Raw genomic sequence first — 13,224 nt, forward strand, 5'->3', positions numbered from 1 at the left:
CAAAAAAAAACTCCCCCCGGCATCAACCCAAACAGCCCGGCCTCCCCGAGAGTGGGGACAAAACAATGGGGGGCGAAATTTTTGAATAATTCATGGCTTTGCTTGGCTCCCCTGCGGAAGGGGTGCAGAGGGCTCTGGAAACAAAAACAGAAGATACAAGAGCCTTCGGGGTGGCTGTGTAGGTGTATTTTGGGTGGATATTTGTTTCTAGGTGGGTGAGCGGGTGTGATTTTGGCTAGGTCTAAGGTTCTGGTTTTACAAAAAGTAAAAGCATGCAGTTCATGTAAAAAAACTCAAAAATTTACTCATAATTTGCCTGAATGTATTTTTCCTTGAAAAATTGTAACATTAATAAAAACTTACAACTATCTAGCTTTGGACAAAGAATACACCTTGACCCCAATATTTTCATACTCAAGAAGAAATAAAGGGCCATACTCACACGATACACGATGGACTTTTAGAAATAACTTTTTCCAACTTTTGTCATTGCTTAGCTGAGGATGTTTGAAATAGGAACTTTTGTGAAAACTTGAAAAAAAAATAAAAGAGTATAACGCGTTTTTTTTTGCAACTTTAATCGAGTTACAAGAAAGTGGATATTGCCAGTCTTTAATACCTTGTCGCTCAGCTCCAATATAAAATGAAGCCATTCTCATCACTTCGGATACTTTCAATCAGGAGCGTTTCCAATTTGCTGAGCTTGGACTTTAAAACCAATCTCCCGCAGGACTTTGGGTGGCATGATTGGAACGGATTTTATTGCGCTGTGTGGTTTGTGGTTTGTGATAAGAAAAAGTAGAAGAAATTCCTGCACATTGTTGGCTATCAAATGAATCGCCAAGTTTAGGGGAGGACCTGAGTAACGTCATGATTCGAAATCCGGACACTTAGTAGTATATCATTTTTTTATAGCTGACAAAAAATCAGGTAATAAGTTGGAAATGAAGAAATATCATCAGGATGTAGTATTAACAGTCAGTTTAAAGAAGATGCATGAAAAATATGTCTTTTCTAACAATTTTTCATCGGAATTTGAAAATTAAAATTATTTGTTGTGCTTCGAATCCCGGACACTGATAAAAGTTGATTCGAAATCCGGACACTTTTGCTTCGAATTCCGGACACTCGATTTTGCTTATGAATAGAACAAATTTCAACTGAAATGTTAGCAAATGGTATTCTTTAGGTCTCAAATAAGCTGTTAACATCAAAACAATCGATATTTTATATAAAAAAAATGCTTGAATTTAAGGAAATCAAAACCATAAATTCCTGCTTTGCCTTCCCGGTGCTTCGGACGCCTATGAAATATTTCACGTGAAATGTTTCGCATTTTTTGTAATCTTATAATTTTATTTTATTTAATTTTTTGACATTAACTACAGCGTTCAAACAAACTTTAAATGAAAGTTGATGTTAGAATTCATCAAATAACCCATTTTTGACATTTAAAATGTGAACTTATATCCAAATAATTGATAAAACAAGATGAAGTGTCCGGGTTTCGAAGCGTCCGGGAATTCGAATCATGACGTTAATTGCTTTTGTAAAGTTTCAAGCGAAGCAAACTGTTGAAGGTTGAAAGTTGTACGACTACACTCTGAGTTGATTATTGTTGTTTGCGCTCTATAAGCTTCCCATCAAAACTTACTGAACTTTACGATTTTTTGTTTTGCATTTCATAGCTAAGTGCAAAATTGTGTTGACGAGAAAAGTTTAAGTTTTGAACAAATAATTCCAAGAAAATTCATTCCTTTATTTCAACATATCTTTGTTTGAACTTCCGAAAGAAAACAACCGCCACTTAGTGCAATTCTGCACAGTCAACGCCGCTGGCACTGCTCTGATGAGTTTATCAACGAAATGCCGTTGGCGTTCCATTACTTTGCAAACTGATGCGCTCCAGGGAGGCCACCCCGGAGGAAACCGAACATCAGAGGATGTACTTAAAAACAACGTTGAGCATTACTTGTTTTGGTCAAGGAAATGTTCATATGTTTTTAAATGCAAATGCTTCTTAGCAAATACAAATAAAGGAAATAGATAGATTTTAAGAGCTTCCTGCAAAGTTCTTTGTCGTATTGGTCATGTTTGTTACATAACCACTTATATATTTTTCTCTAAAAAATAATAAATAGCTTCCTTGGTTTTATACTAGGTTTGGAAAGAATTTGCAATTGTCTCTGTAAACACATTAAATTTTACAATTCAATATTGTTAACATTAGCAGAAAAATTGCAATTGCACTAGATAAAGTTACTTATTTTCTTATCAGTTCTCAAAAATTTCACTAACAAAATTCTAGTTAATTTTTTTTGTATTTTTTTTATTTCCGTGAAACACTATATATTCCATATGTTTAGCTTTTTGGATCATTAGTTGCTTCATACAAGTCTCCATACAAACTTGAGGGCTGTCCATAGAAAAGTGCTATGAAAACATCCGAAAATAAATATCTCAAGAAAGGGATTGTCTGATTGATTTGATGTTTTAGGCATAATACGATTTTGACAAACTTGACATGTTCCATTTTATCTTTTCTTTTAGCAGAAATAAGTACCGATTTTTGAGCTACAAGGTATGACGGAAGTTTTGTTATTGGTTAAGTTATGATTTTTGTGAAAAAAAAATTGTATTTTTGAAAGTAACTCACAATTCATTTTTAACGTGAAATTGAATTCTGAATCGAAAATCACTTCTGTAAAATTTTGATTGAAAATTTTGTTATTGAATTAAAGCTATTTTTAAATTAAATTTTCAACATAATCGTCCCTTTTTAATTTAAAATAGAATGAATTGTTTTTTAGCTCTGCTCAATCGATTCTAAATTTTTAATCAATGATATCTTGGAAACATTACACATATTTCCTATGTTACAATGTGAAACAAAGGAGAAACTCTATGAAAAGAATATTTTCAGCTGTTTATATCACGACTTACATTTCAAAATGGATTCAAATCATATTATTTTCCCCAAAATCATATTATTTGGCCCTATTGAAATGTAGTCGTGATTTCAAAATCTGAGAAATATGTTTTTCAAGAGATTGAGAAAACTTCACACAAGTTTTTCTTTTAACATTGAAAATCTGCTCAACGGTTTCCAAGATCATCAACATCAATTATAATCGTTTGAAAATAGAGGTTCAATTGAGTAGAACTTAGAAAAACTCATTTTTGGTAATTTCAATTTTTTTCGTGGTTATATGTGGGTTTTTTTATTTGAAAAAAGGCTAAAAAATTAAAAAAAAAATGGTTTTTTTTCGTTTTTTTAATACCCCTGCCCCAAGGTGGTTTCAAAAGCACTCAAAAGGTTAAAAAACAAAATTTTTGTTTGTAGGTCCTTTTAAAAAATCTCCAGATATTTCTGCAACCAAACATCGGATCAAAAATGTTCAAAAAAGCGATTTGCCGAGAATTTTCTCAGCTTTTTGAAAACTTTTATCACTAGGCTGGACACTTTTTCGAAAAGTTAACAAACACAATTTTGTTGTAAAATTTATACTAAAATTAGGGGAAATATACCCTTTCTCAGCCTATTTCTATTATTGGCCTATCAGCTCTTTGATCATGAATTACAGCTTTCATAAAGTGTGTTTGATTGTTGCAAAGTAATAAATAGCTCAAAAAAAAGTGAGCAAGCAACTCTCCATTGTTGATACTTCTGAAAATGTTGATTTAAAAGCGCAAACCGACAAAAAAGATGAGAATTGGTCGAACGGCTTAGACTGATCAAAATGGGTTTATTTCCCCTAACTATAACTCAAAAACGGTGCACTTGGTAAAAAATTAACAAAAGTTCTTTTCGATTTAAAATTTTATGTAACTTTTAAAAATGTTTTTTGTGCATTTTTGATACTTAAAAAACACATTTTTTCAAAAAAAAATCGTAACTTAAAATTTTTCGAAGACACCAAATCGATCAGAAATTTCCTTTTCGAGGTACAGATTTTCGATTTTTTTTCATAACACTTTTCTATAAAGTTACAAGTCTTTACAACTAATGAAACAAACTGGCTCATTTGGTCATTACGAATCGATGGACATAGTTTTATATTTTTCGAAATTCTAGAAAATTGCTCTTCAGCAAAATACTGCAATACAAGTCTTTTTTATGGATTGCAGCTTAACTCTGCCTGAAAATTGCTGGTTTCAGAAAAGGGAGTGTTTTTGCCTCTCACTGTAAACGGAACACTTCGACGTCGTCGTGCTATCTTGTCGCACCCGCCATTTTGACGTTCCGAGAAAAACGCGTTTTAATGTTTGACCTTGAATATTCAAAAACAAGAGCACGAAATGTAAACAATAACAAACACGTTTTGTTTGGCTCACCATTCTGTGCATTGTCCCAAAGTTTGGTTGAAGTTGGTTGCTGGAGTCCCGAGTTATAATTACAAATGTTTACGGTAGTCTAGCTTGTACGTGCGACAAACGCATCCTGACTTTCCTGGCCTGAAATCCGTTTGGCCTTTTGTCGCACTTACATCAATTTTCATGGAGTGACAAGATAGCACGACAAGATTGAAACTACTTTCATATATAAAGTGACAAAAATGCACGGAGTTTTTTCGGTTTATGTTGAATATCTCAGGATTGAAATCGAATTTTGGGGATCTGTGACGGTCAAAAGGTGAGGCATTGTGAGCTGCACAATATGGCGTTCTTAACTCAATTTGGCCCAAAATGCACGTACGACAAGTTAGCACGATGGCGACGACTTGAATTTAAATGCAGCGTTCTATTTTGTTTAAATCGTTTTCCCTTCAAATGATAAAAAAAACGCTTCCATATTTCATCGTTCCGATAATTTCTACGTATTCCAAGTCCACCAAACTCAATCCTGACGGAAAATTTTCCACACCGTAGGGCTTCGACCACTCCCGCTCTCCGGTCCTCGCCTCGGGCATCAGCAGCCATTAACTTTAGCCTACAACCTTGGCAACAGAGACAGCTTCAGATAGCTAGACAAACTCGGACAGTTTATAAATTTCATTAATTAAAAGCAACGCACAATTTGACCCGGCCAAATGTGTCCGCGCCCGAGGCCACCTCCAGAAGATTCGCTTTTGGCCGCTCTTCATCCACTCCACACCATCCTCGAATATCCCGAGCTCCAACTCCAACTCCGGCTGCTGCTGCCACTGGCGAGATGATTGAGAGTAATGGGAAGCAGCTAGAAATAGCCACACCCCCCCGCGCCAGATGCCCGGCGGAATTTTCCGCCCGAGATTCCGACGCTCGTTTATAACAATCGCTCCTCGAAGTGACTTTTGCGCCCCTTTCCACCACCCCATACTAATGATGTTATATGATAATGAAATATTTCTTCTTACGCAAACTTATCCTCCCGCAGAGACTAAGCAACGATCATATCTGCTACTTCCTGTACCAAATTCTGCGAGGTCTCAAGTACATCCACTCGGCGAACGTCCTGCACCGGGATCTGAAGCCGAGCAACCTGCTGCTGAACACGACTTGTGATTTAAAGGTGAGTGTTGAGATTTACACTTTTTTTTTTGCTCTTATCGTTATTCTAAGGACGTAGAAATATTCCACCGGAAGGGATCCTGCCGGATTTTTGCCGATGCTTTAGATTGTTTTTGTTTGTGTTCACGAAAAAAGTGATTGAAAAACTCGCTGCCGTCTGTCGAATCCTTTGTAAACTCAATCACCCTTTTTTCTGTTATGAGAACGCCTGGAAGGAATGAAAATTGAGTTGGTTGAGTGCCGGATTTTATTATTCAAGTCAGATCCTAGAATTCTACGAAACAAACACACCTTTCACTAATGAGCCAACTAGACTGCGCATCAGCCATTGTCATGTTGAAGGGAAAATGCTTTGTTCGTCAGGGGTTGTGTGCAGATGAATTGTTATAATATGTTGGCAGCCATGTAGTGACAACATAGTATGATCTGTAATCAGTTTGCTTCGTTTGTAGTGACTTTCTATTTCTGGTAGTTAACATCAGGAGCAGTATTGATCTTTTAAATCAATTCAGTTTAATGGTTCCGATACGTGCAATTGTTTAGCTTGCCATTTGATTTTTTTTTTCATTTGAATAAAATCACATTTTAAAACAGTTTGGCTAGTTTTGTTAATTTCCAGTTAAATCCATATTAAAAAGGTTAAATGTGTAAAAACTGTTAATTTAGCTTTAAATGCACAGCAAAAAATCCGATGGTAAAATCGCATGCAAAAGCATGCACATCACCTTCGTCAAAATAAACACTTAATATTACACACTGCATGTACAATTTTTGCAAACACAAAAAAAAAGTTGCAACCGACGGGATTCAAACCCAGCACCAACAGTAAGGACTGGCGCCTTAGCCCGCTCGACCATCAGACCGATGAAAAACTGGAAGGATAAACGCATATATGAGCTTGACATTTCGGTCAAGTAGGTTTCCCATACTGATGGTCTACATATTTCAGAATGTAAAATCACATAAAGTTGCATAAAATAATGCAATGTTTATTTTACACCCAGGCCTTTTACACGCAGCTGGATTGCTATTTTTTTAGCTGTGATGCTTTAGAGCAATTCTCCCAGAAATCAGTATTTCTGATTTTTTTTTTGTTTTAATAAAAAGTCTTAAACTAGCCAATCCCTTTAGTCAAAGAAGCCAATTTGCGCTATTTGTTCATCCATACAAAAATTGCATCTAAACATTCCAGAGTCAAGTCATAGCTTAAAATTTGATTTTATGATCCTGGGTCACAGAGCAGTTGCCACGACCTCTCTTCTCTTTGTCGCAAGGGATAATTTTGATCCATGGTCACGAAACCGAGGTCCATTTTTCGATATCTCGTGACGGAGGGGCGATACGATCTCTTTCGTTTCTGAATATTCGAAAAAAAAATCGAGTTTTTCAATCATTTGCAACCTGCAATGGTGATTTGGAAATTAGTTGTCAAAGAGTCTTTTGTGTAAAATTGGACGCCCATTTGATGGCATGCCCAAAATTAGGAAAAAAAAAACCGATTTAACCCCCCTTGGACTGAGATAGAGACTTTCTTACTAAAGAATATAACAATCAGGGCTGTGGAGTCGGAGTCGGAGTCGGAGCCGGAGCCGGAGTCGGTGGAGTCGGGTCTTTTTGGGGAACTGGAGTCGGAGTCGGAGTCGTCAAAACTCGAACAGCTGGAGTCGGAGTCGGAGCCGGAGTCGGCTGAATTTTAAGAGCTGGAGTCGGAGTCGGAGTCGGAGCCGAAGATTTCTGATTACCCGGAGTCGGAGTCGGAGCCAGAGTTATCTTAAATTTAACAAAAAAATATGTTTTTTTTTATTGTTCAGTATTTCCTATAGAACAGCTTAATTTACAAAACATCTTATATTTTTAATTGATTTATCAGATGACATTATGTTTTTGAAACTTTTTATTGTGATTGAAAAGCTCTAATTGTGTTATTACACTATAATCACTAAATTATAACCTCTTACCCAAGTTTGTAGTATCATAATTTAAAAAAATATTAAAAAATATTGGTTATGTTGTCAGTTTTTGGATGCTTCCTTTTGCCTATATTTATGTGCCTTTTCAATTCAAATTTGACAAAATTTCATCCAGTTATTTCTGAAAAAGTACACTCACAGTCATCTTTTACCCCGATAGCAAGTGTCTTGGAAGTTTTAAGTTAAATCATTTTTTGGGAAAAAATTACGAGGTACATAAAAAGATTAAAAATAGTAATCACTGTTTTTGCAAATGGGTCATTCCATCTGAAGCGGAACACCATTTGAAAATTACCATCTCCGATTCTGCTCAAATTTGGCAGAGCTGTTGAGACTATCAAAACATGCAAAAATCCCGAATTTCATCCAAATCGGACCTCCCCCTCAAGTTTTGTACCCTCCCAAAAAATCGACTTTTTGGCTATTTTTGAGCAAAACCCCTATCTTCAAACGACGATAACTCAGGAACCATAAATCTTAGGGAGTCGGTCTTAGACTCAATTTTGAAGGAAATTGGACGTAGAATCCATTTCCGTGATCAAAATTTGGATTAAAATATGTTTTCTACCTGTATTTCGCAATTCAAAACTTTGAATGGCCGTATCTCAAAACAGCCCTATTTATTTTTTAAATTTGACCTCAACATCGTATTCCCCGTCCAATTTTACATAAGAATCACTTATCGACAGAAAGGAATATGTTTCGTTCCAGAGATATCGAATTTTAAAGTTTTGAGTATTTGAGATTACCTAAATTAGCTACACTCGCCACATATGCTAGAAGGACTCGGGCGCGCTGATCAATAATTACTACCTGGTGTTCTGTAAGATGAATTATTTTTATAATTTTATACGATTTTGAGATAATCAATACCTTGAACAATCTATTTTTTGTTTAAGGAATATTTATTGGGTAATTTTGAATGCACTGTTTTTCCTGATGTCAGTGTCATTGAAGCATATTAGGTAAAATTTGAACTTTCAATATTTATTTGCAAATGCTACAACGTTTTTACAACACAATTAAACAAAAAAATCTATTGTTCTCATATTTTTCCTAATTCCTCATTTCTTCCCACTTTATCAAATTATTTCTTTTATTTGAAGCAAGGATAAATGCAGAGCTGGATGTAGTAGATGAAATAATTCTCATGGATTCTAGAGCTTTTGCCATGTGCGGTATCAAAATAGTGTCATTCAGCAATAAACCCCAAAATCTGCCTTACGGTTTGAAAGATTGAGCATGATCATATTAAACTGATTTTTATATTGTGAACCAGTTTCATCTGAAAAATTGATGTTTTTTTTCAATTCTGGTAAATTTAATTTCAAAAACGAAACCATATACTTCTGATACATGTGGACAGCAGCTGTATCGTCTTCCAAGATTTCGAAATGATTGACAAAAAAAAAAGATAATTGTTCGAACGGTTAATTAATCTTTGTGATTTTCTTACTTTTTCAGCTTTATACTTTCCAGAAATCCTCTTGCTTAATCATGCTTCACGAGAGTATTATTCATGTTAATTCATAATTTTGATACGATAATGTATTGTACACTTTTTCTTAAGTGTTACTTACAACATCAATTTCAATTTCCTGCTAGCACAGCGGGAATTCCATTCTGCTCTGTATTGCGTGTCGTTCTTGCTCTGTCCTGTGGGCTAGCACATAAATTCACCCCATACTATTTTTTTAAATTTAAGATTAATACAGCATTTTCCTACAATTTTTGCCTAATTTGCTAATGATAAATTGGGATGAAATCGTATTTCAATAAATAAACAGGTAGCAGTTATTGATCAGCGCGCCCGAGTCCTTCTAGCATATGTGGCGAGTGTAGCTAATTTAGGTAATCTCAAATACTCAAAACTTTAAAATTCGATATCTCTGGAACGAAACATATTCCTTTCTGTCGATAAGTGATTCTTATGTAAAATTGGACGGGGAATACGATGGTGAGGTCAAATTTAAAAAATAAATAGGGCTGTTTTGAGATACGGCCATTCAAAGTTTTCAATTGCGCAATACAGGTAGAAAAAATATTTTAATCTAAATTTTGATCACGGAAATGGATTCTACGTCCAATTTCCTTCAAAATTGAGTCTAAGACCGACTCTCTAAGATTTGTGGTTCCTGAGTTATCGTCGTTCGAAGATAGGGGTTTCGCTCAAAAATCGCCAAAAAGTCGATTTTTTGGGAGGGTACAAAAATGGAGGGGGTGGTCTGATTTGGATGAAACTCGGGATTTTTACATGTTTTAACAGTCTCAACAGCTCTGCCAAATTTGAGCAGAATCGGAGATGGTAATTTTCAAATTTGCATTTTTTCTTGCACATTTCAGGTGGAATGACCCAAATCGAAAAAAGTCACTGACAGTTTAACTTTTGTAACAAATAATCAACGATAATAACAATGCAGGCCAAGGGCGAATGATGCTGATGTTCCCATTTCAGTTGACGCTTAGGCGAGGAACATCCTGGAAGGAGCGTCACTGACTGCGTCCGTAGTCCTGTTAGATCATTTTTGATCAAGACAGTATAGCTCTGGTTCCTTGCAAGTGTCCTATTTTCTTACCTCCACGTTGGCTTGGTTTTCATGATGACCTAGCTGGTGGCCTGTGGAAACGGATCGTAAACCTTTGACCACCGCGGGTCAGAGTCGAGACGGCTAAAAGAAAGGGGCGCGACAATGTGGGAAAGGGAAGTCATTTGTGATTGTAGACGGTATTGTTTTGATTCGCAGTATGTTGAGTCAACTGCTGTGGATGTACCTGAAACATCGCACAACGGGGTTTCTCTTCTCTTCATTTTCAGCTACCATCTATCTTCTGTTTATTTTGTCTCACTGATTTCCTAACGTGGCTTCTGTTTACTATCCTCTATTTGATTTTGATTTTAATCATTTGATTCTCTCATTTCTCAACGCTTTTCCACTCTTTTTTACCAATTTATGCTGCTGCAACAAACTGTCTGTTTTCCCTTAATTTGGCAGCGATGTCAATTTTGTTTATCTTTATTTATCTATTTGAATAATTTTTCATCTGCCCTATAAATTGCACTTAATACAATCTAAGCTTGTTTGTTACCTCTATTTATTAACTATTGTAAATTTCTTTATCTACTTCATAAATTACTATCTTTCTTTTACTATTGATTCTTCAAATAGTATATTTCTTTCACTGTCCATTGTTTTCAATCTTTACCCTTTTCTTCAAACAAATGAGGTTCGAGCCCTTGTTCAATTTTGGGAATGATCAAAGAATTAACACAAATATTACTATTGTATTTTTGGTAAACTTTTATAACATGCTTAGGACCAAAAATTGTAACAAAACACCGCGACAAAAGAAATAGCAACAGATAAACACGACTCAACAATAGGGAAGATTTCAGGAGAAAACAATACACAGTAAATAACAATCAGTTTTTGAATTTAAACTAAAAATAAAACAGTTTTTGCTTTAATGAAAGTTGATAGGCACACTATAAATGGTTAGGCGCTTATACTTACATCAAACCCTACGTAATGTACCACTCCCGGCCGAGTTAAAATGCGTAACCGGAAAAGAAGGTGTGCATGCCTGGCACGAACACTCAAAGCGTGTTCTAGCGTGCTGCTCGTACTGACTCAGAGCAAGGGTGAGATGTAGGTGTAAGGGCAGTGCGTGTTCGTCGGGAACCTAGTGCATAAGATCGGTCAAGGCCCGTTCTTACACTGAAAATTGCGAATTGCGAATTGTGAATAATCAACGATAATAACAATCTCTTACTTGGAACTCAACATGCACATTTTGTTTATAACTGAGTACAAGAAAATCAAAGAGTTGCATTTAAAATAATTGAAAGTAACAAAAAATATCAAAACAAGTTGCAACAAATTTTTAAATAATCATTGATTGTTGATATTGATGTTGATTTTAGGTAAACTATTTTGATATCGTTGCAAATTATCGTTGAAAAAATCTCAAGAATTCAGTACAAAAATGAACTAATAAAAATGTGTAGAACAAATTATAGGTTTTTAATTTATTTTTCAAATATTATAAAAAAACAAAATCAAAATAATATCAACTGGTACGAATTTTCTCATACTGTTTGTCCCACGCCAATATGACGGAAGGTGATATTCATTGCATATCAATGTACCTGAAAAAATGAAATAATTGTGACCTAGAAAATATTTTACTTGTGGATATTTATTTTTTATTATATTTTATGTTTTTTCATATATTTTGATGGAGGCGCAAGATCATTCATAAAGCTTCGTTTTAGGTGAAGATTCACGAAGTATCGTGCGCTTCCTTTTTAAAGTATATAAAATTTTAAAATTAAAATAAATTAAAAATTTCCAGGGTAAAATATTTTCCATGTCACAGATATTTGAAAAGGACATCTTAAGCGCCCTTTCCACGAAGAAATTGTTTAGATACATTGATTTGCAATAATAATCTCCTTCAGCTATGGCATGATGTCCATGTACGTCTTAAAAAAAAAAAAAACAAAAAAAAATGTTTCGTTTAAAATTGACATTTTAAAACAACGTGCCTGTCACTGTGCTTCTTAAAAATGTCAGCCTGAAAGTGAGCAAATTAGCTTTGAAATTTTTTTTTCAAATTTGAGGTTAAGCAAATAAATCCAAATTTACTTACAAAACTGTTCTTCTCAAAATGCCTCTAAAACTGAAGATATTTTTTGATTTCTGTTCCCATAACGTATAAAACTTGTAACCTAGAAACTTTTTTTCCGTTTATTTACTTTACTTCACTTTTACTTAACTTATTTTTCTTGAGAAAAACATGACACTTAGAGAGTATTTAAAAAAATCAAATTATTCGTTCTACAGCATTGCCTTGGCGTTCCCGATTACGGGATTCCTACTCGAAACTAGGTGTCCGAAGGCTTGATTGTTGAGGCAATTGCAAACCTCTTTTTACACCTTAGCTTCCATCCACCCCGGGATTCGAACTGACGACCTTTGGATTGTGAGTCCAACTGCCTACCAGCGACTCCACCAGGACAGGACCCAGGGAGACGACTCCTACACCTGGACTGAGCTATCGACCTAACCTGTAGGTTAGACCGGGGCCAACATTTACTTCCCCATCCGACGGAAGGCGTGATCAGACAAATCTCGTCTCAAAATTTGCCACCGGGACCTTCTGGGATCGAACCCAGGCCGACTGGGTGAGAGGCAATCACGCTTACCCCTACACCACGGTCCCGGCTTAGAGAGTATTTAAATAATCCTATTTATCAATGTTTTAAAAATAATTAACTAATAATAGTTAACTAACTTTTGAAACATTTAAAAATATGTGGAGTCGGAGTCGGAGTCGGAGCCAACCATTTGTTGAAAGCTGGAGTCGGAGTCGGAGTCGGCTAGAGTTGGTAGGCCGGAGTCGGAGTCGGAGCCAACCATTTGTTGAAAGCCGGAGCCGGAGTCGGAGTCGGAGTCGGCTAATCTGAGAAAGCCGGAGTCGGAGTCGGAGTCGTTTGAAATATGACCCGACTCCGCAGCCCTGATAACAATAGTAGAACTTCTTTCAATACATAACATCGACTTTGTTTATTTATAATGTCAGCACAAAAGAAAGTGATATGATAAATATATGATATGATATGATAAAAATCTTATGATGAAAGCAAGGTATTATAAATGATGTGTTTTCCAAATGAAATTAAAAACGCAATTTTCACCAAAAGAATATTTTTAATCGTACAAATTTTTAGTGACAACGCACACCGCGGTTTTGGTTTTCTTAT

At 35.5% G+C, this 13,224-nt stretch overlaps 1 protein-coding gene across 1 annotated transcript in view; it reads left to right on the forward strand.

The window, feature by feature from the left end:
• LOC6036655 (mitogen-activated protein kinase 1) overlaps positions 1-13,224 on the forward strand; it is a 167,389-nt gene that overhangs the window by 129,686 nt on the left and 24,479 nt on the right. Inside the window, exon 5 of the mRNA XM_038258490.1 lies at positions 5,357-5,491. Coding sequence (XP_038114418.1) covers positions 5,357-5,491 — 135 coding nt within the window. The remainder of the gene's footprint in view (positions 1-5,356; positions 5,492-13,224) is intronic.

This window comes from Culex quinquefasciatus, chromosome 2 (assembly GCF_015732765.1).
Source record: "Culex quinquefasciatus strain JHB chromosome 2, VPISU_Cqui_1.0_pri_paternal, whole genome shotgun sequence".
NCBI lineage: Eukaryota > Metazoa > Arthropoda > Insecta > Diptera > Culicidae > Culex > Culex quinquefasciatus.